General features: G+C 36.8%; 1 protein-coding gene across 3 annotated transcripts in view; it reads left to right on the top strand.

Moving 5' to 3' along the window:
• The window catches only part of SNX27 (sorting nexin 27), an 84,109-nt gene that overhangs the window by 12,552 nt on the left and 45,378 nt on the right, over positions 1 to 26,179 (top strand). For all 3 annotated transcript variants that reach the window (XR_009700352.1, XM_061183475.1, XM_061183474.1), the window contains exon 2: positions 10,589 to 10,820. Coding sequence is in view for 2 of the 3 variants with exons in the window: in XM_061183475.1 (XP_061039458.1) it covers positions 10,589 to 10,820 (232 nt within the window). In the remaining variant the exon portion in view is untranslated. The remainder of the gene's footprint in view (positions 1 to 10,588; positions 10,821 to 26,179) is intronic.

Here is a 26,179-nt window from a genome sequence, read left to right as displayed (position 1 = left end):
TTGCATTTCCACCAGCAATGAATGAGAGTTCCTGTTAAGCCATATCCTCGTCAGCATTTGGTGTTGTCAGTGTTTTGGATTTTGGTCATTCTAGTAGGTTTTTAGTGGTATAAAATTCATTTTTTTAATTATAAAAGTAATGTGTTAGTAATGTTAGAAAATTTGGAGACTAAGGAAAAAAAAAATCACCCATCATCTTATCATCCTAACACAACTACTTTTTGTATTTTGGCTGTCCTTTTTTAATGTATTTGTTATGAAGTTATACTGTTACATATGATTTGTGATCTAATTTTTAGAATTAATAGATCATTTTCTAGAATAGTTTTAGATTTACAGAAAAATTGAACAGATAGTGTAGAGTTTCCATATATACATCCCCCACTCCCACCATACAGTTTCTCCTCTTATGTAAGTATGGTTATTTGTTAAATGTTTAACATTTGTTAAAATAAATGAACCGATGTTGATACATTATTACCAACTGAAGCCCATAGTTTATTCTGATTTCATTAGTTTTTACCTAATGTCTTTCTATTCCGGGATCCCATCCAAGATACCACATTACATTTAGTTGTCATGTCTCCTTAGGCTCATATTGGCTGTGACATTTTCTCAGTCTTTCCTTATTTTTGATGACCTTGACACTTTTGAGGAGTACTGGTCAGGTATAGTATGCCTGACTATTAGAATTTGTCTGATTTTTTTTCATGATTAGATTGGAGTTTTGGTGATTTTGGGAGGACAGTCACAGAGGTAAAGTATCATTTTCATCAGTTCATATCAATGATACATACTATCATCATGATTTATGACTGTTGATATTGACCTTGATCATCTGGCTAAAGTAGTATTTGCCAGGTTTCTCTACTTTAAAGTTACTCTCCTCCTCCTCTCCCCCACTTCATACTGTACCCTTTGGATAGGAGTCACTATATGCAGCCCACACTTAAGGAGTGGGAAGTTATGCTTTTCTCCTTTAGTATGTAGTAACTGTATAATTTATTTGTACTTCTGCATAGGAGAAGAATGTCTCTTCTCCCCTGTGTATTAATTTATTCTGTCATTTATTTATATCAGTATGGGCTCATGGATATTTATTTTATACTTTGGGTTGTATAATCTGATACTGCCACTTTATTTTGTTGCTCCAGTTGTTCCAGAATCGGCCATTGGTAGCTCTTTCAGTTGGCTTCTGTGCCCTTCTACATACTCTCATCAATGTGTGTTTCTTTGTTTTATTTTGTTTTTGAGCACTTCCTTACTTTCTGGTACTACACAGTGCTCCAGGCTCATCTTGTGTGTTTTCTGCCCCAGTCCTAGAATCAGCCATTTCTCCAAGAGGCATTGGTTCTTTTCACTGGAGAATGTTATTAGAAACCAAGATCTAGGCATTAGGTATGGTTCTTGCTAAGAGGGGTGTACTTTCTTTCAGGCCCTCTCAGCTGTCAGAGCAAAGAAATATATGTGTGTTTATTAACCCCTGTATATACACATATCTATAAATATTTCTATATGTAACCATCTGTATCTATATTAAGTTAAACATGAGTTCTTACTGATGTCTCTAGCTTTTCTTCATTACCGTATGGATGTTTTTTCCCCCTCCCCTTGCTGATTTGTACATTTCCACTCCAACAGTGAGAAACTTGGCTCCCTACATCCACCATTTATTTACTTAATTTTTCAATTCCAGTATACATGTGTGGTAATACCAGAATTGTTAACCTGTACCCCTGCGGGAAACAACTTTATTGACTAGAATACAGTACTTATGTGCAGTCCCTTTGGCCTTTAATCTTACAGAATTCATTCATTTCCAGTTACTTAGGTCTGTACCTTTTCCCCCCTACCCGCTTCCATGAGGTTTTTTGAAATAGATTTGAAATACAGTTAGATTCTCTTGTTACAGCCTGGAATTCTCTGAACCTACTGATTTAAGAAAAAGTTGCATATATTAAGGTTTACTCTTTGTGTGGTAAAGTTCTGTAGGTTTTGACAAGTGCATCCTGTCATGTATGCAGTGTTACAGTATCATACGGAATAGTTTCACTGCCCTAAAAATCCCCTGTGCTTCACTTATTCATCCCTCCCCTCCCTCCAGGCCCCTGGCAGCGCACTGATCTTTGCCTTTTCTGGAATGTCATATAATTAATTGGAATCATACAATGTGTAGCCTTTTCAGATTGGCTTCTTTCCCTTAGCAATATGCATTTAAGATTCCCGCATGTCTTTTTGTGGCTTGAGAGCTCATTTCTTTTTATAGCTGAATAATATTCTATTGTCTAGATGTACTACTTTTGTTTATCCATTCACTTATAAAGGACATCTTGGTTGCTTCCAATTTTTGGCAATTATGAATAAAGCTGCTATAAACATCTGTGTGCAGGTTTTTGTGTGAATATAAGTTGTCAACTCAATTGGGTAAATACCTAGGAGTGTGATTGCTGGATCTTATGGTAAGACTATGTTTAGCTTTTTAAGAAACTGTCAAACTGTCTTCCAAAGTGGCTCTACCACTGAATGAATTGCTGTTGCTCCACATCTTCACCAGCATTTGATATTATTGTGGGTTTTTTTTAACCAGTCAAATAGGTATTTAATGGTATTTGCAGTTCTCTAATGATGAGTGATGTTGAGTAACTTTTATATGCTTATTTACCATCTGTATTTCTTCTTTAGTGAGGTGTTTGTTCAGATCTTTTGCCCATTTTTTTAATTTAAAAAAATGTATCTATTTGTCTATCTATCTATTTATTTATTTTGGCTGCGCTGGGTCTTCCTTGTGGCACATGGGCTTCTCTAGTTGAGGCTCATGGGCTCTAGAGCGCTCAGGCTTAGTTGCGGTATGTGGGATCTTAGTTCCCTGACCAGGGATAGAACCCGGGCGCCCTGCATTGGGAGCACAGAGTCTTAACCACTGGACCACCAGGGAAGTCCCTGCCCATTTTTAACTGGCTTGTTTTCTTATTGTTGAGTTTTAAGTTTTAAGGTTCTTTTATATTTTGGATACAAGTCCTTTATCAAATATGTGTTTTCCAAATATTTTTTCCCTGTCTGTGACTTGTTTTTCTTAACAGTGTCTTTCACAGAGCAGAAGTTTTTAATTTTTATAAAATTCATCTTAGCAATTTTTTCTTTCATGGATCACATTTTTGTTGTCTAAAATCTCATTGTCATACCCATCACTAGATTTTCTCCTATGTTATCTTTTAGAAGTTGCATTTTTATAATCCACTTCTTAACATAACATTGGCTCAAACATATTTATAGATTATTTTGTTCTTCATATTTACAATTTTAAATGATTGCTTTATAGTTAAATTGTTTTGCTATAATTTTCTTTACCATTCATTTCCCCCTATTGCTGACTTTTTATAAGAACAGAAATTTGGAAACAAGCTAAATAATGATGAATATACTTGTACCTTGCTTTTTCTGTGTTCAGGATTATTTCATTTCTTTCAACAAATACTTGAGAATGGTCTACATGCCACTGTAAAGTTCTTGCCCTCATGGAGCTCATATTTTGATGATTTCCTTCGGATAAATTCTCAGGCCATCTTGGGTTGAAAGAACATGAACATTTTTATGACTTTAGATGCATATTACCAGTGAAATTGCTTTCCAAAAGGATTTTACCTGTTTATGTAGTCATCATCTCATTTTCCACGTAAGTTAACATTAAGAGTAATTGAGATAAGTTTTGTGCTTTTAAAATCGTTAACCAGATTTTTTATTAGAAAAAACGCAAGCATTTTAGAAACCTTTGACCATTTACTTTCTCTAGTTGTACTTCTCATCCTGTCAGTAAATTAGGTGTTCTAAAATGTTACTATTTCTGAAACAAAATTCCAAAAAGTTATTGATATTTAGTGGTCTGGCATTGTACTTTGGTACAGACACAATCAAGCTTGACTTCCTTTGGCTATTTTTATTGCTTATGCATGTCTGAATCCCTTATCTCCAGAGTGTAAGGGCAAAGTACAGCGTGATTGCTAAGACAAGTAGTCAATTATGTGACTTGATTGTTTGCCTAAGTTAGATAGCAAAGAGGCAGAGGTGGATGAAAAGGAGTCAACCTAAGCCAGCCAGATGATTTAACTGCAAAATTTAAAAGGACATGTCTTTACATTTCAGTAGAGTAGTTCCTTGTTTTTATAGTCTAGTGTCTAGTATAGATGTACTCAACAACTGGGCAATGAACCAGTGAAAAGTCAAAGGAAGTGTCGTTCTTTTGATGAGTCAGGGGACTGTTTTTCTCCAACTTGGAAGATCTTCACCCAATTTCCAAGAAGATATATTGCAGAGAGGATAGGGAGTTTCTTTAAAAAGCTGTGTTGTAATTGAAAAGATAGAAAAGCTATGTTAAATTTTTAAAATTACCCATAGTTCCATAGTTACCCTAACTCAGCTATTTTCATAGTTTACATACTGTGTCTATTTGGGGGCAGAAATATCTTATGTGCTCATAAGATCACAATGGACAATATTTTTATATTTTAAATGCAAAAAACCTCAAACAAACAATATTTATAGTCTTTGTTTTTTGCATTTTACATACTGTAAGGACTTTTCCATGTTTGCATATAGTCTTCATAAATATTTTTTGAGCTGTAAGTTCATTTGCTTGATGTACTTCAATGTCATTAAAAGTTTTTCTAATGTTAGCTGTTTGGCTGGACAAATTCTTTTTCAAATACTCTCTGAGAAGAAAATGCTTTACAGCCTTGAATGCTTAAAAATCTAACAAGGGGATTCTAGGACTCCTAAAAAAGATCAATTATATTTATAATGTAATATAATAGTATTAATCAAGTGTTGAGTGAGTTTGATGTTTCTCACATTATGGCTTTAATAAACTAGACAGAGATGCTGTTGCTCTCTGGCTTAACTTTATAATCATCTGTTACTGACGTTCTTAACTACACTAGGCTTGAAATATGTGTCCTGTTGTTTATAGGAGGTTAAGACAAAAGGCCAAAGCAGTAGCAGGGGTAAAACTAGCTCTGGCTTAATTTTCTCTTCATTATTTTGTTGAAATAGGCTTGTAAGACGTGAAAGTATTGAAGGCTTAGCTTATTTTCCACAAAGATATGGGAGGTGAAGGAAAAAGGGTGTGTTTTATCCATTAAACAATTTTGTACTGCAGACATGTGTAGAGATTCATCTACTAGGATCTTCATAACAACATTATCAATAACAAAAAAAAATTCAGAGTAATCTAAAAGTAGAATAGGGGCTGTTTCACTCTGATGATGGACTACTATTTTACATTTATAAATGAGGATATTATATAATTTTATTTTAAAATCAACTTTATTGAGGTTTAATTTACATACAGTCAAATGCACACATTTTGAGAGTTTTAAATCTGAGAAAAGTATAGATCCATTTAACTACCACCCCAATCAAGATATAGAGCACGTATATTACTTCAGAAAGCTTCCTTGTGTCTGTTGTTCCCCCTACCCCCGCCCCCTCCCTGACAGACAACCACTGATCTGATAATTATCACTATAGAATAGTTTTGTCTATTCTGAACTTCAAATAAATGAAATCAAATCAAACAGACTCTTTTCTGTGTTCTTTGCTCAGTGTATTTTTGAGATTCATCCATATTGTGGACATCAGTAGTTTGGTCCTTTTTATTGCTGAGTAATACTCTGTGGCATGAATGTGCCACAGTTTATCTGTTTACCTCTTGATAGACATTTGACTGTTTTCAGTTTTGGACTATGATGAATAAAGCTTCAATGAACATTCAACTATAATTGTTTGTATGGACATGTTTTCATTTCTCTTGGGTAGATACGTAGGAGTGGAATTGCTAGGTCATATAGTAAATGTGTTTATGTTTCACATTATAAGAAACTGCCGGATTGGTTTTGCTTTATGCTCCCATCAGCAGTGCATGAGAATTCCATCTCTTCCACATCCTTGGCAAAACTTTTTTATTTTAACCTTTCTGTGAACATGTAGCCGTTGTGTTTCAACCTACAGAATTGAGAAGTGTCTCCTACTGCTTGCAGTTATAGGACTTTATTGTCTGTTTTTTACAGGCTCCCTCTGGGGGACTAACTACACTTTAATTACTTTCCTGCGTGTCACAGGGGGTCAAAATAATATTCTGCTTACCACATAGAATGGCTCCTTCCTGTGGCACGTATAGTGAGTGATTGGCTGTGTCATATTTCCACCCATACCTAGTTTCATTATATACAGGTTCCTTCATAAGCAGTATACAAATCCTGACTATTTAGAACTTTTTTTCTCCTGCTTTTTGGGGGTGTTTACATTAGCTTTGCAGTTTCCTCAGCTGGCTAACTTTAGTTGAATAAAAGCCTTACTTAAAGCCACTCCCATTAGCTACCTAAAGGCCTCTCCAATGGGGTCAAATTTTGGTCTTATGTAAAAAATGAGGGGCATTTTATTAAAATTATCAAGTGTATCTCTACAATGCTGAAGACACAGAGTAATTGGGTACCATCTAGTTGCCTAAGGAAACTAAATTTTGGTCTTAGTTGTGGATGGTTGGATTTTTTTGGTTGCCTTCTTTTTTCCCTCCACATCTTATTTATTTATTTTTTAAATTAATTAATTAATTTAATTAATTTATTTTTGGCTGCTTGGGTCTTCCTTGCTGTGTGCCTGCTTCCTCTAGTTGTGGCGAGCGGGGGCTACTCTTCGTTGCGGTGTGTGGGCTTCTCATTGCGTTGGCTTTTCTTGTTGCGGAGCATGGGCTCTAGGCACGCGGGCTTCTGTAGTTGTGGCTTGCGGGCTCTAGAGCGCAGGCTCAGTAGTTGTGGCGCACGGGCTTTGTTGCTCCGCGGCATGTGGGAACTTCCCGAACCAGGGCTTGAACCCTTGTCCTCTGCATTGGCAGGTGGATTCTTAACCACTGCGCCACTAGGGAAGCCCCCTCCACATTTTATTTTGGAAAATTTCAAACATACAGAAAAGTTGAAGGAATTGCACGAGAATACCCGTTTACCACCTAGATTCTATAACATTTTACTGTATTTGTTTAATCACATATCTGTTGAAAATTTTTGATGGTGTGTTTAAGCCTTTCTTTGTAGAAAAAGCATTGATGGGTAGAACCTACTGGGCAGTAGTTACTTTTGTGTGGTATAGGACTTAGTGGTTCTCTGATGTAGTTATCTTTTGAAGTTGACTATCTTGTGTTTCCTATTATCATTGGTTGAGAGCTCAGTCATTTATTTTCAAATGAATTTCATCTAGATTATGTTACAAAGACAAAAGAAAAGCAAGGGAAATTGGTCGTAGAAAGGGTTTGTTTGTATCATCAGGAGGCCAAAATACTACCAACCTGCTTGCCCAGCTGATAGAAATACTGTCACATGAATAACTACCTTTTATTGAGTGATTACTGTATTCTAGAGCTTTATCTCATTTGAGGTCTTAAAACAACTCTGTTATATTATTAGCCCCATTTTATGAGTTAAGAAATTGAGGCTTAATGAGATTGAATCATTTGCCAAATGTCTCATCTCTTAAATGGCACAACTGGTATTCAGACGGAAGTCTCTCTGACTCCAAAACCCATGCTTTGAACCAGAAGTCTGTAGTGCTGAAAGTTCCCTTTCTGCAGAATTTATAGTTTACATTCATTTATGTCTTCAGAATCGGCCAAATTGGGCCACACCTAACATGAGCCTGGTATAGTAGCATTCTTGTGGAAAAGGGGATATCATATAAACATTTTTATGACTATGAAGGTCTCTTAATTCTTGAGGAGGGAGGGCCCTTTTTGAAATCAGGCATCCTGGGGTTTTTACTGACCCATTTCATTCTCTGAAGAATGAAGGAATTTCCAGCTTGTATTAAATTGTGGAATGTATAGAATTCTTTCTATAGTTGAACCAGATAAGTATTAGCAAGTGTGTTTAGAATATGACACTGGTAGTTCTTTCCTGTTTTTTGGTTTTTTGTTTTTGTTGTTGTTTTGGGTTTTTTTAAGAGGGTTTTTGGGATGATAGCCAGTTTGAAGCTTGGTCTTACTATTAAAGAAGTGAAACCTAAGCAACCTTCCTTGCTCCCTGACTGCTTTTGGAGTAAGCCTCACTTAAGTTTGCCGATTTTCAGGGCTTATTTCTGTGAGTGACCCAAGGAACAGTGTATTCTGACTTGAAAACTGAATGGGTGGAGGTATGCATTGAAAACAATAGTTCTTAACCGTTCTGGAGATTACATACTCCTTTTTTGAAGCTGATGAAAGCTGTGGGCCCTCTTCCCAGGAAAAAATGCATATATGTAGACAAATATAATTTTACATACAAATTCTGTAGGAGTTCATTGACCGCCCCCTGCCCCCAAGCCTATCGACAGAGTAGTCCAGATTAAAAATCCTTTAAAATTAGGAAAAATTAGGGAGCTGAAAAATAAGATTTGAGCATCAGTTTTTAAACTTTTTTCACAAATGCTCATCAGTTCTTAAACTTTTTTCACAAATGCTCATCTCATAAAATTGATTGTACTAACATAAAAATCATGTTTTAGTATCCAAGATGTTTTCTTCACTCTCTACAGTATTAGTTTTCCTCACTTTGTTAAAAAAAAAAAAATTAACAAGGATATTCATGAGTTAAGCTAAGATTCCTAGGGATAGATCAAATTCTCTATGTTGATTTTTAACTTTTGCCTTTTCCGTTTTATTTCTTCTACCATCAAAATATTTTCCCAGAACTAGTAATTAGGTCAAAGATTCAGATGAAATGCTTTACCAATCCCCAACTTTAGGTTTCCATTTATTCTTTAACCAAAATCTCTTCATAACCCATAGATACATAGTACTTCTTTCCTTAATATACTTTCTGATATGAGTGTTCAGGCATTGATCTTGGCAAGTTACATGTTTTATTACATTAATCTTCACAATGACTCTGTTAGGGACTTATTATTGTCTCTATTTTATAGACATGGAAAGCAATGCTAAGAAAGGTTAAATGACTTAAGACCAATTCTGGCAGGGCGAGGATTTGAACCCATGTAGATCTAGCTCCAAAGACCATTTTCTTCTATTTTACCATCCTGCTCTGTGATCAAAGAACTGACCACTTTTTCTGGCCACTGGTCTGACCTGATCTGAATTTTAAAAGCTCAAATTTCCATCAGTGGAGGGAGCTCTTTATTTTCTTCTATAGCTAGCCAGTTGTAAAATTGCTGTATTGTGTGTGTGTGTGTGTGTGTGTGTGTGTGTGTGTGTGTGTGTATTTAAGTTAGACTTTCGGTTGTGAAATGTCAAGAGCACTGAATTTACTGGCTAGATTGTTAAACCTAGAATAAGGAAGGAGGCTTAGCTGGATGATCTCCTGCCTGTTCTGTTTATATAAATGGATGTTTCAGATACCATACTCTGTCTGACAGACAATTCCAGTGATTGAAAAGTTTGTGGAAGGCTTGTTACTAAACCTAGCATCATTTGCAGGAAGGAAAAACCCTAATGGTTTGGAACAAGAGTGAAAAAGAGTTTAAAGGGCAGATAAGCTTTTATCAAATTGACTAAAGGCCAGGTGTGTATTTCCTAACCCTCTTGGGATAGCCATGGAGGGAACCTCCAGGTCAGCTAGCTGCCTAGTGGTTTTTGCTGAGATAACGGGCTGGGTCAGCATTCTGGGAAGGTAGTTCAGTTTGCTGAGTGAGTTTTCTGAGACGCAGCATCTTTCTTGACAAAATTACTGTTCTTCCAAACCTTGTACTTTTCCTAGTTTCAGCCTTTTTATACACAGTGGAACAGGAAGGAGAATGCGTAGGTTGATATACTATGTAACCTTAGCGGTACATTTTTTAGTTTGAACTGATTAAACAGGGCTTTAAGTGAGATAGCACAGAACAGAAAAAAAAGTAGATACTAATTGAAGAGATTGGGAGAACAAAGGAAGTTGGGTCAGATAATAAAATTTTAGAGAGGTTATCTCCTTGCCTTTTTTAAAACTGAGTGATAGAGGAAACTAGTGTGTATGAAGATATATATCATTTAATTCCCAAGGTGATGAAACTTGGTATAAAGCAAAATTAAGTTGACCAATTTTAAGATATGGGGAGAAATCAGATACAAATGTAAAAGAACTATCTTAAGTCATACTTTTTGAGTCTTTACAAATTAAGGGAGCATATTTTGTGAAAAATTTCTTTTGACAGAATTCCCAATTCTAAGAAATTTAAAAAGGGCAAAGAACAGTTCAAATGGCAGGATTGTTAAAAGCCACTTTATTGTATTGTATACGTGCTTAGTTAGGATGAGGAAATTGGCTTTAAAAGCTTTGTTCCCTCCTCAGCTTCACCCTCCTTCCCTTGTGTTTTCCTGAGGCTGTGTGCGAGCTTCTAGCATAGAGGAAGGGTAGGTCCTTTCACCTGTTGCCATTTTTTCCCCCTGCCATAAGTTCACACACACTTTTTCACATTATGATTTGTAAAAACATGAACAGCTTTTCTGGAACCAAACTGATCTTTTTATTTTGTGGTTCATACTTCATGACACTGGAGTGGGGGCAGGAGGGTGGAGCTATAAGGTGTTTGGACCCTTCTGGTTTATGGGATTGTCTTTTTCCCTTTTTCCCCTTAGGAACGGCGTGAATGTTGAGGGGGCGACACACAAGCAGGTGGTGGACCTGATCCGAGCAGGCGAGAAGGAATTGATCTTGACAGTGTTATCTGTACCTCCTCATGAGGCAGATAACCTAGATCCCAGTGACGACTCGTTGGGACAGTCATTTTATGATTACACAGAAAAGCAAGCAGTGCCCATATCGGTCCCCACATACAAACATGTGGAGCAGAATGGTGAGAAGTTTGTGGTGAGTGTCAGCCCAACTCCATCCTCAAACACCTAGCTTTTGTTTCTCCCAATCTTATCATTTATGATATCTATTAGAGCACTAGGATAAATGACTGCCACCTAGGTCAGTTTGCCTACCAGGAATATGGGTTTACACATAAATAAAAGACACTGGCCCTGATTTATTGCAGGGGGTGAACTACAGTAATGGAAGAAGAGGCATATTTCTGCTTAAGTATAATTCCATTTTATTCTAGACAGTTTTAAGTTTGCATTTGGGCCTTTTGCAATCATGTGTGAGTTTATTTTGTTTGTTCTTTTATTAGTTGTCATATCTCGTTGCTAATAGCAGTCTCTCACTTAACTGTTGACTCTGTAGAGCTATAGAGCACGATTAATTTTAAAGTGTGGTGTGTCTTCCAAAACATTTGGGTAATACAGAGTTTGTCCATGTCAGAACCTACAAGTGCCCTATATCCCCCTTCACATCTTGTTCCTTTTCATTTTCTTTGGAGATATCTGTGTGAATGATTAATTCTGGTTTTCTCCAAGGTCCTCATTATATTCTGCATGCAATTCACATGGGCTATTTTATACATTTCCAGTTTCTTGCTGTTGTAGATAGGCAGGAAAGCCCATCTTGAATTCTGGATAATGTGTGCCAGCCCCTTTCCCAAATGTCTTTGTTTGTTCTTTAAAACCTAATTGCAACTGATAGCCCAATCTGCTTAATTTTTCCCTTGGTTGCAGTATTCTTTATTTGCCTGTGATTATTTTGGGAGTGATGGTATAATGAGAAATTCATTAATCTTTGTGGAAAATGCAGTGCATTCTGTAGGTATTGGCAAACAGACTACATGTGTTTAAAGCTGATCTGCTGTTTAATGTTGCAGTCTCTGAAACTGAGATTTGTACCCTGTATAGGAATGAGCTACTAGATATTTATGGTAAATTCTTTTTAATGGGGAGATGAGAAAAGCAAGCAAGGAAGCCTGAAAAGTTCCAGAAGGATCAAATAATGTTTGACTGCATCTGTAATTTAGCTGGAGATGATAGCATGTAGGTTTTATGTCAGTCTGGTCTATGTATTCTCCGAACCATACACACAAAATTTAGAGTTTTGTGTTTCAGAGGTGCTATACTTTTTTTTTAACCATTTTTAAAATTGAAGTATAGTTAATTTACAATGTTGTGTTAGTTTCAGGTGTACAGCAAAGTGATTCAGTTATACATACACATATATATCTATTCTTTTTCAGATTCTTTTCCATTAGAGGTTATTACAGGATAGTTCCCTGTGCTATATAGTAGGTCCTTGTTATTTATCTATTTTATATATAGTAGTGTATATATGTTAATCCCAAACTCCTGATTTATCTCCCCCACCCCAACCTCCCGCCCCACTATCCCTTTGTTAACCATAAGTTTGTTTTCTGTGTCTGTGAGTCTGTTTCTGTTTTGTAAATAAATTCATTTGTATCATTTTTTTTAGATTCTATGTATAAGTGGTATCGTATAATATTTGTCTTTTTCTGTCTGACTTACTTCACTTAGTATGATAATCTATAGGTCCATCCATGTTGCTGCAAATGGCATTATTTCATTCTTTTTTATGGCTGAGTAATATTCCATTCTGTATACGTACCACGTCTTCTTTATCCATTCATCTGTCAATGGACACTTAGGTTGCTTCCGTGTCTTGGTTGTTGTACATAGTGCTTCTGTGAACATTGGTGTGCATGTATCCTTTCAAATTAGAGTTTTCTCCCGATATATGCCCACGAGTGGATTGCTGCATCATATGATAACTCTATTTTTAATTTTTTAAGGAACCTCCATACTGTTTTTCATAGCGGCGGCACCAATTTACATTCCCACCAACAGTGTAGGAAGATTCCTTTTTCTCCACACCCTCTCCAGCATTTATTATTTGTAGACTTTTTTTAATGGTGGCCGTTTTGACTGGTGTGAGGTCATACCTCATTATAGTTTTGATTTGCATTTCTCTAATAATTAGCAATGTTGAGCATCTTTTCATGTGCCTGTATGTCTTCTTTGGAGAAATGTCTATTTAAGTCTTCTTCCCATTTTTTGATTAGGTTGTTTGGTTTTGTTTGATATTAAGCTGTATGAACTGTTGGTATATTTTGGAAGTTAATCCCTCATTGGTAGCATCATTTGCAAATATTTTCTCCCAGTCCGTAGGTTGTCTTTTCATTTTGTTTATGATTTCCTTTGCTGTGCAAAAGCTTTTAAGTTTAATTAGGTCCCATTTGTTTATTTTTGTTTTTACTTCCATTACTCTAGAAGATGCATCCAAAAAAATATTGCTGTGATTTTTTTTTTTGTCAAAGAGTGTTCTGCCTATGTTTTCCCCTAGGAGTTTTATAGTATCTGGTCTTACATTTAGGTCTTTAATCCATGTTGAGTTTATTTTTGTATCTGGTGTTAGAGAATGTTCTAATTCATTCTTTTACACGTAGCTGTCCAGTTTCACCAGCACCACTTATTGAAGAGACTGCCTTTTCTCCATTGTATATTTTTGCCTCATTTGTCATAGATTAATTGATCATAAGTGTGTGGGTTTTTTTCTGCACTTTCTATCCTGTTCCATTGATCTGTATGTTTTTGTGCCAATACTACACTGTTTTGATTACTGTAGCTTTGTAGTATAGTCTGAAGCCAGGGAGCATGATTCCTCTAGCTCTGTTCTTCTTTCTCAAGATTGTTTTGGCTATTTAAGGTCTTTTGTGTTTCCATACAAATTAAAAATTTTTTTGTTCTAGTTTTGTGAAAAATGCCACTGGTAATTTGATAGGGATTGTGTTGAATCTGTATATTGCCTTGGGTAGTCATGGTAATTTTAACAATATTGATTATTCCAATCCAAGAACACGGTATATTTTTCCATCTGTTTGGTCATCTTCAGTTTCTGTTATCAGTGTCTTATAGTTTTTGTAATACAGATCTTTTGCCTCCTTAGCTAGGTTTATTCCTAAGTATTTTATTCTTTTTGATACGATGGTAAATGGGATTGTTTCCTTAATTTCTCTTTCTGATATTTCATTTTTAGTGTATAGAAATGCAACAGATTTCTGTATATTAATTTTGTATCCAGCAACTTTACTGAATTCACTGATGAGCTCTAGTAGTTTTCTGGTAGCATCTTTAGGATTTTCTATGTGTAGCATCATGTCATCTGCAAACAGTGACAGTTCTGCGTCTTCTTTTCCAATTTGGATTCCTTTTATTTCTTTTTGTCTCTGATTGCTGTGGCTAGGGCTTCCAAAACTGTGTTGAATAAAAGTGGTGAGAGTGGGCATCCTTGTCTTGTTCCTGATCTTAGAGGAAATGCTTTCAGCTTTTCACCATTGAGTATGATGTTAGCTGTGGGTTTGTCATATATGACCTTTATTATTATTTTTTAATTTATTTATTTAATTTATTTATTTTTGGCTGCATTGGGGCTTCGTTGCTGTGCGTGGGCTTTTCTCTAGTTGCAGCGAGTGGGGGCTACTGTTCGTTGCGGTGTGTGTGCTTCTCATTGTGGTGGCTTCTCTTGTTGCCGAGCATGGGTCCACAGGCTTCAGTAGTTGTGGCACGCAGGCTCAGTAGTCGTGTCTCGAGGGCTGTAGAGTGCGGGCTTAGTAGTTGTGGTGCATGGGCTTAGTTGCTCCACGGCATGTGGGATCTTCCTGGACTAGGGATCGAACCCATGTCTCCTACATTGGCAGGCGGATTCTTAACCACTGTGCCACCAGGGAAGTCCCTATATGGCCTTTATTATGTTGAAGTATGTTTCCTCTGTGTCCACTTTCTGAAGAGATTTTATCATAAATGGATGTTGAATTTTATCAAAAGCTTTTTTTTGCATCTATTGAGATGATCATATGGTTTTATTCTTCAGTTTGTTAGTGTGGTGTATCACATTGATTTGCAGATGTTGAAGAATACTTGCATCCTTGGAATAAATCCCACTTGGTCATGGTGTATGATCCTTTTGATGTATTGTTGGAGTCGGTTTGCTAGTATTTTTTTTTAAATTAATTAATTAATTATTTTTGGCTGCGTGGGGTCTTCGTTGCTGCTCAAGGGCTTTTCTCTAGTTGTGGCGAGCGGGGGCTACTCTTCGTTGCAGTGTGCGGGCTTCTCACTGCAGTGGCTTTTCTTGTTGTGGAGCATGGGCTCTAGGCGTGCGGGCTTCAGTAGTTGTGGCATGCGGGCTCAGTAGTTGTGGCTCACAGCCTCTAGAGCACAGGCTCAGTAGGTGTGGTGCACAGGCTTAGTTGCTTTGAGGCATGTGGGATCTTCCCGGACCAGGGCTCAAACTCATGTCCTCTGCGTTGGCAGGCGGTTCCTTAACCACTATGCCACCAGGGAAGTCCCAGTTTGCTAGTATTTTGTTGAGGATTTTTGTATCTATGCTCATGAATGATACTGGCTTGTAATTTTCCTTTTTTGTGATATCTTTGTTTGGTTTTGGTATCAGGGTGATGGTGGCCTCACAGAATGAGTTAGGAGGTGTTTGTTCCTCTGCAATTTTTTAGAATAGTTTCAGAAGGATAGGTGTTAACTCTTCTCTAGATGTTGGTAGAATTCACCTGTGAAGCCATCTGGTCTTGGACTTTTGTTTGTTGGGAGTTTTAAAATTACTGATTCAATTTCAGTACTGGTAATTGGTCTGTTTATATTTTCTATTTCTTCCTGCTTCAGTCTTGGGAGATTGTACCATTCTAAGAATATGTCCATTTCTTTTAGGTTGTCCATTTTATGGACGTATAGTTGCTCGTAGTAGTCTCTTATGATCCTTTGTAGAGGTGCTATACTTTTAATCATAAGACATGTAAGAAGTAGAAATCAAGATTGGACCCTAAAAATGGAGCAGATTGGATATTGAGGCCTTTGGGGAATTACCTAAGACCTCGAGAACCTCTGTAGACTTAGAAAAGGAATGAAACTACTAATTGTCCTTTTTTAAAAAATCAACTTTATTGAGCGTAATTTATTAACATTAACATTCACCCATGTTAAATGTCTAGTTTCGTGAGTTTTAATTAATGCACATAGTTTTATAATCACCACAATCAAGATATAGAACATTTTCATTGTCCCAGGAAGTTCCCTCATGCCCCTTTGTAGTCAGTCCTCTTTCCCTTCCACTGCCTCTGTCAACCACTGATCACCTTTCTGTTACTGTATTTTGCCTTTTTTAGAATGTCAAATAAATGGAAGCATACACTATGTAGTCTTTCATGTCTAGCTTTGTTCACTTAGTGTAGTCCTTTAAGATTGATACATGTTGTTGCATATATAAATAGTTTATTCCTTTTTAATTACTGATAGTATTCCATTGGATGGATTTACTACAATTTATTTATCTGTTTGCTTGTTGTTGCCCATTTGTGTTGTTTCCAGTTTGGGGCTATTATTACTGAAGCTGCCATGAAATAACATTAATGTACAGGTCTTTATGTAGATTTATGTTTTCATTTCTCTTGAGTACATACACAGCTAGAAGTGGAATTGCAGGGTCAAATGAGAAATTGTCAAATTGTTTTCCAAAGAGGCTGTACTGTTTTTGTATTCTCATCTGTAGTGGAGAGTTCCAGTTGCTCCATAACCTCTTGAACACTTGGTATTTTCAGTTTTTTAAATTCTAGCCATTCTAGTGAGTATAGTGGTATTTCATTCTGATTTTAATTTTGCATTTGCCTAATGACTCATGATGAGTGTATTTTCATGTGCTTAATGGCTTTTCTTATATCTTCATTGTTAAAGTATCTGTTCTGCTCTTGCCCATTTAAAAAATTGGGCTGTTTGTCTTATTATTTTGTTGTAAGTGTTATTTATGTATACTGTATATAAGTCTTTTATCAGATAAATGCTTTGTAAAATATTTCTCCCAGTCTGAGGCTTGCCTTTTTATTTTATTTTTAACAGTGTCTTTCAAAAAAACAAGTTTTAAACTCTGATGAAGTGTAGTTTGTCAATTTCTTTCTTTTATGGATAATGCTTTTTGTGTTCTAAGAAATCTGCCTACCCCAAGAACACAAATCTTTTATATTTTCTTATAAAAGTTTTATAGTTTTAGCTTTCTGATTTTGTAATAACTTTATTTCGAGGTATGATTCACATACCATAAATTCACCCATTTAAAGTGTACAATTCAGTGGTTCTTAGTATGCTCACAGAATTGTGCTACTGTCACCACAATTTTAGAACATTTTCATCATCTCAAAAAGAAACTCTATACCTTTTAGCCATCATTCTCCAAACCTCCTATCGCCTCTAGTCCTAGGCAACCACTAATCTACTTTCCATCTCTATAGATTTGCCTATTCTGGATGTTTCATATATGTGAAGCCATATGTATTTTCAAGGTTTATCCATGTTGTAGCATGTATCAGCCAAATGACATTCCATTGTATGAATATAACACATTTAATTTATCTGTTCTTCAATTGATGGACATTTGGGTTTCTTTATATTTTTTGCCTCTTGTGTATAATGCTGGTATGAGCATGTGTGTACGAGTTTTAGTGTGGATACCTGTTTTCATTTCTCTTGGAAAGAAATACTTAGGAGTAGAATTGCTGGGTCATATGGTAACTCTTATGTTTAACCTTTTGAGGAAATGCCAAACCGTTTTCCGAAGTGGCCGCATCATAGTTTTATTCTTATGTTTAGGTCTGTGATCCATTTTGAGTTGATTGTTGTATATTGTATGATATAAGGGTCAAGGTTATTTTTTTCCCCATACGGGTATCCAGTTTTAGCAACTTGTGTTGAAAAGAATATTCTTTCCACGTTGAAATACCTTGACATTATTGTTGAAGATCAGTTGAACATATATGTATGGTTTTATTTCTGTATACTGTTCTGTTCCATTGAGTGTATGTCTGAACATTTTAATATTTATGTCATTTTGATGTTGTTCTCTGTTTAGTGTCTTTTTCCTTGGGAATGGGTCATATCTTCTTGGTTCTTTGTACAGTGAGTAATTTTGGATTGTATCCTGGGTATCGTGAATGTTACATTGTGTAGACTCTGGATTCTGTGATATTCCTCTGAGGAATGTTGATGTGTTTGTTTTACTTGGCAGTTAACTGTAAGCTGTGTCAGCTTCTGTGAGTTGCACTTCAAGTCTCATTTCAATTCTTTCAGCTTTTGCTGCGCTACTTTTGAGTGTGTCTTGTGTATATATCATTTAGGGAGGGATCAGCCTGAGATGTATGTGATGTTCGTTCACAGAATTAAGGCATCCCCTTTTCTGGTTCTGTCTCTTTTGGGATTCTCCACTCATTTTGGTGGCATCCATGATTGCCCAGAACCTTTCTCTCTTTCCTCTGGCCAGAAAGATGTCACAGTTTCTCTTGGAGTTTTAGTTGCTTAAGTTATGCTAATTTGTGACTGATACCCACTCTCAGGGCAAAATCCCCTAAAAGCAGGAAACTCCCCAACTCTGTCAATTGCTTCATGTTTTGACTCCCCTTTACAATTTTAGTGTACTATTCAGAATCCTCAGGTAATCGGTTTTTGTATTTTTTCCAGAGCTTGTAGTTGTTCACTGGGAGGGTTGGTCTATAGGGAGTTTACCTGAAGCAGAATCTTCAGTTCTATCCGTTTTTTCTTTATGTATAATGAAGCCATTATGTCTACTTGATGAATTGACACCTTAAGCATCTCTTGTATTGTTCTTTGTTCTGAAGTCTTTCGCTAATATTAACATATAGCCACTAACAGCCACTTCAGCTTTCTTTTGGTTATTGTTTTCATTGGATATCTTTTCCATTCTTTTACTTTTAACCTGTCTGTATAATTATACTTAAAATGGGTTTCTTGTAGACACCATAGAGTTGTGTCTTGCTTTTTTTGTGCAATCTGGCAATCTTGGTCTTTTATTTGGAGTGTATAGTCTGCTTACCTAGTATAATTATTTTATTTTATTTTATTTTAAATTTATTTATTTATTTTTGGCTGCATGGGGTCTTCTTTGCTGCGCGTGGGCTTTCTCTAGTTGTGGCGAGCAGGGGCTACTCTTCGTTGCGGTGCGCATGCTTCTCATTGTGGTGGCTTCTCTTGTTGCGGAGCATGGGCTCTAGGCGCGCGGGCTTCAGTAGTTGTGGCTCGCGGGCTCGAGAGTGCAGGCTCAGTAGTTGTGGCACATGGGTTCAGTAGTTGTGGCTCATGGGCTCTAGAGCACAGGCTCAATAGTTGTGGCGCACAGGCTTAGTTGCTCCGCGGCATGTGGGATCTTCCTGGACCAGGGCTCGAACCTGTGTCCCCTGTGTTGGCAGGCGGATTCTTAACCACTGTGCCACCAGGGAAGTCCCAGTATAATTATTGATGTAGTTAGGTTTAAATCTGCCATCTTATTCTTTGTTATCTATATCTCATCTGTTCTTTATTCCTTTTTTCCTCCTTTCTTGCCTTCTTTTTGATTAATAGAGTATTTTTAATGATCCCATATTATCTCCATATTATTTGTTGTTTTATTTTGTTAGTGGTTGTTCTACATTTACAGGATACATCTTTATAAGTATTATCTTTAAATAATACAATATTACTTCTCATTTAGTATAAGAATTTTATAACAGTACCTTTCATTTCCACTTTCTATCCTTTGTGCTGTTGTTATACATTTTACTTCTATATGTATTATAAATTCCATGATATTTTGTTGTTGTCTTTGCTTTAAATAATTAAAGAGGGGACTTCCCTGGTGGTCCACTGGATAAGAATCTGCACTCCCAGTGCAGGGGGCCTGGGTTCGATCCCTGGTCTGGGAACTAGATCCCACATGCATGCCACAACAAGGAGTCCGCATGCCGCAACTAAGAGTCCGCACGCTGCAACTAAGAGTCCGTGTGCCGCAACTAAGAGTCTGCATGCTGCAACTAAGAAGCCTGCATACTGCGACTTAGAAGCCCGCATGCTGCAACTAAAGATCCCGCATGTGACAACTAAACACTCCACGATGAAGATCCTGTGTGCTGCAGCTAAGACCTGGCACAGCCTAAATAAATAAATATTAAAAAAATAATTAAAGAGATTGAAAATGAGAAGAGTTTCTTTATATTCAAGCACATATTTACCATTACTGGTGTCCTTCATTCCTTTGTGTAACTGCAGTTTCCATCTGGTATCATATTCATTCTGCCTGAAGAATTTCCATTAATAATCTTGTAGTGTAGATCTGCTGGCAATGAATTCTCTCAGCTTTTGTTGATCTGAAAAAGTCTTTATTTCACCCTTATGTTTTTTTTTCTTTTTTGGAGCTTGTAAGTTGTGTTCTGACACCTTTTTAAAATGTGTAGTTATGTCAGGGACACAACTTGACCCAAACTAAACCTGTGGTAAGAGCTGGGTTTAAAAGGGTCTAATTTCATTTTCCCTTAGGAGGTTTTTATTTATTTATTTTAAAAATTTTATTGAAGTGTAGTTGATTTACAATGCTGAGCCAGTTTCTGCTGTACAGCAAAGTGACTCAGTTATACACAAAAGACCCTGAATAGCCAAAGCAGTCTTGAGGGAAAAAAACGGAGCTGGAGGAATCAGACTCCCTGACTTCAGACTATACTACAAAGCTACAGTAATCAAGACAATATGGTACTGGCACAAAAACAGAAACATAGATCAATGGAACAAGATAGAAAGCCCAGAGATAAACCCACGCACCTATGGTCAAGTAATCTATGACAAAGGAGGCAAAGATATACAATGGAGAAAAGACAGTCTCTTCAATAAGTGGTGCTGGGAAAACTGGACAGCTACATGTAAAAGACTGAAATTAGAACACTCCCTAACACCATACACAAAAATAAACTCAAAATGGATTCGAGACCTAAACATAAGACCGGACACTGTAAAACTCTTAGAGGAAAACATAGGAAGAACACTCTTTGACATAAATCACAGCAAGATCTTTTTTGATCCACCTCCTAGAGTAATGGAAATAAAAACAAAAATAAACAAATGGGACCTAATGAAACTTCAAAGCTTTTGCACAGCAAAGGAAACCATAAACAAGACGAAAAGACAACCCTCAGAATGGAGAAAATATTTGCAAATGAATCAACGGACAAAGGATTAATCTCCAAAATATATAAACAGCTCATGCAGCTCAATATTAAAGAAACAAACAGGGCTCCCCTGGTGGCGCAGTGGTTGAGAATCTGCCTGCCAATGCAGGGGACATGGGTTCGAGCCCTGGTCTGGGAAGATCCCACATGCCGCGGAGCAACTAGGCCCGTGAGCCACAATTACCGAGCCTGCGCGTCTGGAGCCTGTGCTCCGCAACAAGAGAGGCCGCGATAGTGAGAGGCCCGCGCACCGTGATGAAGAGTGGCCCCCGCTTGCCGCAACTGGAGAAAGCCCTCTCACAGAAACGAAGACCCAACACAGCAATAAATAAATAAATAAGTAAGTAAGTAAATAAATAAATATTAAAAAAAAAATAAAAACAAACAACCCAATCCAAAAATGGACAGAAGACCTAAATAGACATTTCTCCAAAGAAGACATACAGATGGCCAAGAGGCACATGAAAAGCTGCTCAACATCACTAATTATTAGAGAAATGCAAATCAAAACTACAATGAGGTATCACCTCACACCAGTTAGAATGGGCATCATCAGCAAATCTACAAACAACAAATGCTGGAGAGGGTGTGGAGAAAAGGGAACCCTCTTGCACTGTTGGTGGGAATGTAAATTGATACAGCCACTATGGAGAACAGTATGGAGCTTCCTTAAAACACTAAAAGTAGAATTACCATATGATAAAGCAATCCCACTCCTGGGCATATACCTGGAGAAAACCATAATTCAAAAAGACACATGCACCCCAGTGTTCATTGCAGCACTGTTTACAATAGCCAGGTCATGGAAGCAACCTAAATGCCCATTGACAGACGAATGGATAAAGAAGTTGTGATACATATATACAATGGAATATTACTCAGCCATAAAAAGGAACGAAATTGAGTCATCTGTTGAGACGTGGATGGATCTAGAGACTGTCATACAGAGTGAAGTAAGTCAGAAAGAGAAAAACAAATATCGTATATTAATGCATGTATGTGGAACCTAGAAAAATGGTACAGATGAACCGGTTTGCAGGGCAGCAGTTGAGACACAGATGTAGAGAACAAACGTATGGACACTAAGGGGGGAAAACCGCGGTTGGGTTGGGATGGTGGTGTGCTGAATTGGGCGATTGGGATTGACATGTATACACTGATGTGTATAAAATGGATGACTAATAAGAACCTGCAGTATAAAAAGCAAACAAACAAACAAAAATTTTATTGAAGTGTAGTTGATTTACAATGCTGTGCCAGTTTCTCCTGTACAGCAAAGTGACTCCGTTATACATACATGTGTGTGTGTGTGTGTGTGTATATATATATATATATATATATATATATATATATACTCTTTCATATTCCTTTTTTTAAAAAAAATTTTAAATTTTATTTATTTTTTTATACAGCAGATTCTTATTAGTCATCAATTTTATACACATCAGTGTATACATGTCTATCCCAATCGCCTAATTCCTCACACCCCCACCCCCACCCCCCCGCCGCTTTCCCCCCTTGGTGTCCATACGTTTGTTCTCTACATCTGTGTCTCAACTGCTGCCCTGCAAACCGGTTCATCTGTACCATTTTTATAGGTTCCACGTATATGCGTTAATATACGATATTAGTTTTTCTCTTTCTGACTTACTTCACTCTGTATGACAGTCTCTAGATCCATCCACGTCTCAACAGATGACCCAATGTCGTTCCTTTTTACGGCTGAGTAATATTCCATTGTATATATGTACCATATCTTCTTTATCCATTCGTCTGTCAGTGGGCATTTAGGTTGCCTTCATGACCTGGCTATTGTAAACAGTGCTGCAATGAACATTAGGGTGCATGTGTCTTTTTGAATTATGGTTTTCTCTGGGTATATGCCCAGTAGTGGGATTGCTGGATCATATGGTAATTCTATTTTTAGGTTTTTAAGGAAGCTCCATACTGTTCTCCATAGTGGCTGTATCAATTTACATTCCCACCAACAGTGCAAGAGGGTTCCCTTTTCTCCACACCCTCTCCAGCATTTGTTGTTTGTAGATTTTCTGATGATGCCCATTCTAACTGGTGTGAGGTGATACCTCGTTGTAGTTTTGATTTGCATTTCTCTAATAATTAGTGATGTTGAGCAATTTTTCATGTGCTTCTTGGCCATCTGTATGTCTTCTTTGGAGAAATGTCTATTTAGGTGTTCTGCCCCTCTTTGGATTGGGTTGTTTGTTTCTTTAATATTGAGCTGCATGAGCTGTTTATATATTTTGGAGATTAATCCTTTGTCCGTTGATTCATTTGCAAATATTTTCTCCCATTCTGAGGGTTGTCTTTTCGTCTTGTTTATGGTTTCCTTTGCTGTGCAAAAGCTTTGAAGTTTCATTAGGTCCCATTTGTTTATTTTTGTTTTTATTTCCATTACTCTAGGAGGTGGATCAAAAAAGATCTTGCTGTGATTTATGTCAAAGTGTGTTCTTCCTATGTTTTCCTCTAAGAGTTTTATAGTGTCCGGTCTTATGTTTAGGTCTCGAATCCATTTTGAGTTTATTTTTGTGTATGGTGTTAGGGAGTGTTCTAATTTCAGTCTTTTACATGTAGCTGTCCAGTTTTCCCAGCACCACTTATTGAAGAGACTGTCTTTTCTCCATTGTATATCTTTGCCTCCTTTGTCATAGATTACTTGACCATAGGTGCGTGGGTTTATCTCTGGGCTTTCTATCTTGTTCCATTGATCTATGTTTCTGTTTTTGTGCCAGTACCATATTGTCTTGATTACTGTAGCTTTGTAGTATAGTCTGAAGTCAGGGAGTCTGATTCCTCCAGCTCCGTTTTTTTCCCTCAAGACTGCTTTGGCTATTCGGGGTCTTTTGTGTCTCCATACAAATTTTAAGACTTTTTGTTCTAGTTCCGTAAAATATGCCATTGGTAATTTGATAGGGATTGCATTGAATCTGTAGATTGCTTTGGGTAGTATAGTGATTTTCTCAGTATTGATTCTTCCAATCCAAGAACATGGTATATCTCTCCATCTGTTGGTATCGTCTTTAATTTCTTTCATCACTGTCTTATAGTTCTCTGCATACAGGTCTCTTGTCTCCCTAGGTAGGTTTATTCCTAGGTATTTTATTCTTTTTGTTGCAGTGGTAAATGGTAGTGTTTCCTTAATTTCTCTTTCAGATTTTTCATCATTAGTGTATAGGAGTGCAAGAGATTTCTGTGCATTAATTTTGTATCCTGCAACTTTACCAAATTCATTGATTAGCTCTAGTAGTTTTCTGGTGGCATCTTTAGGATTCTCTATGTATAGTATCATGTCATCTGCAAACAGTGACAGTTTTACTTCGTTTCCAATTTGTATTCCTTTTATTTCTTTTTTTCTCTGATTGCTGTGGCTAGGACTTCCAAAACTACGTTGAATAATAGTGGTGAGAGTGGACGTCCTTGTCTTGTTCCTGATCTTAGAGGAAATGCTTTCAGTTTTTCACCGTTGAGAATGATGTTTGCCGTGTGTTTGTCGTATATGGCCTTTATTATGTTGAGGTAGGTTCCCTCTATGCCCACTTTCTGGAGAGTTTTTATCATAAATGGGTGCTGAATTTTGTCAAAAGCTTTTTCTGCATCTATTGAGATAATCATATGGTTTTTATTCTTCAGTTTGTTAATATGGTGTATCACATTGATTGGTTTGCGTATATTGATGAATCCTTGCATCCCTGGGATAAATCCCACTTGATCATGGTGTATGATCCTTTTAATGTGTTATTGGATTCTGTTTGCTAGTATTTTGTTGAGGATTTTTGCATCTTTATTCATCAGTGGTATTGGTCTGTAATTTTCTTTTTTTGTAGTATCTTTGTCTGGTTTTGGTATCAGGGTGATGGTGGCCTCATAGAATGAGTTTGGGAGTGTTCCTTCCTCTGCAATTTTTTGGAAGAGTTTGAGAAGGATGGGTGTTAGCTCTTCTCTAAATGTTTGATAGAATTCACCTGTGAAGCCATCTGGTCCTGGACTTTTGTTTGTTGGAAGATTTTTAATCACAGTTTCAATTTCATTACTTGTGATTGGTCTGTTCATATTTTCTGTTTCTTCCTGGTTCAGTCTTGGAAGGTTATACCTGTCTAAGAATTTGTCCATTTCTTCCAGGTTGTCCATTTTATTGGCATAGAGTTGCTTGTAGTAGTCTCTTAGGATGCTTTGTATTTCTGCAGTGTCTGTTGTAACTTCTCTTTTCTCATTTCTAATTTTATTGATTTGAGTCCTCTCCCTCTTTTTCTTGATGAGTCTGGCTAATGGTTTATCAATTTGTTTATCTTCTCAAATAACCAGCTTTTAATTTTATTGATCTTTGCTATTGTTTTCTTTGTTTCTATTTCATTTTTTTCTGCTCTGATATTTATGATTTCTTTCCTTCTACTAACTTTGGGTTTTGTTTGTTCTTCTTTCTCTAGTTCCTTTACGTGTAAGGTTAGATTGTTTATTTGAGATTTTTCTTGTTTCATGATGTAGGCTTGTATAGCTATAAACTTCCCTCTTAGAACTGCTTTTGCTGCATCCCGTAGGTTTTGGATCGTCGTGTTTTCATTGTCATTTGTCTCTAGGTATTTTTTGATTTCCTCTTTGATTTCTTCAGTGATCTCTTGGTTATTTAGTAACGTATTGTTTAGCCTCCATGTGTTTGTGTTTTTAACTTTTTTTTCCCTGTAATTCATTTCTAATCTCATAGCGTTGTGGTCAGAAAAGATGCTTAATATGATTTCAATTTTCTTAAATTTACTGAGGCTTGATTTGTGACCCAGGATGTGATCTATCCTGGAGAATGTTCCGTGTGCACTTGAGAAGAAAGTGTAATCTGCTGTTTTTGGATGGAATGTCCTATAAATATCAATTAAATCTATCTGGTCTATTGTGTCATTCAGAGCTTCTATTTCCTTATTTATTTTCATTTTGGATGATCTGTCCATTGGTGTAAGTGAGGTGTTAAAGTCCTCCACTATTATTGTGTTACTGTCGAGTTCCTCTTTTAGAGGTGTTAGCAGTTGCCTTATGTATTGAGATGCCCCTGTGTTGGGTGCATATATATTTATAATTGTTATATCTTCTTCTTGGATTGATCCCTTGATCATTATGTAGTGTCCGTCCTTGTCTCTTGTAGCATTCTTTATTTTAAAGTCTATTTTATCTGATATGAGTATAGCTACTCCAGCTTTCTTTTGATTTCCATTTGCATGGAATATCTTTTTCCATCCCCTCACTTTCAGTCTGTATGTGTCCCTAGGTCTGAAGTGGGTCTCTTGTAGACAGC

This window comes from Eubalaena glacialis, chromosome 3 (genome assembly GCF_028564815.1).
Source record: "Eubalaena glacialis isolate mEubGla1 chromosome 3, mEubGla1.1.hap2.+ XY, whole genome shotgun sequence".
Classification (NCBI taxonomy): domain Eukaryota; kingdom Metazoa; phylum Chordata; class Mammalia; order Artiodactyla; family Balaenidae; genus Eubalaena; species Eubalaena glacialis.
This window is presented reverse-complemented; position numbering and strand designations above follow the sequence as displayed.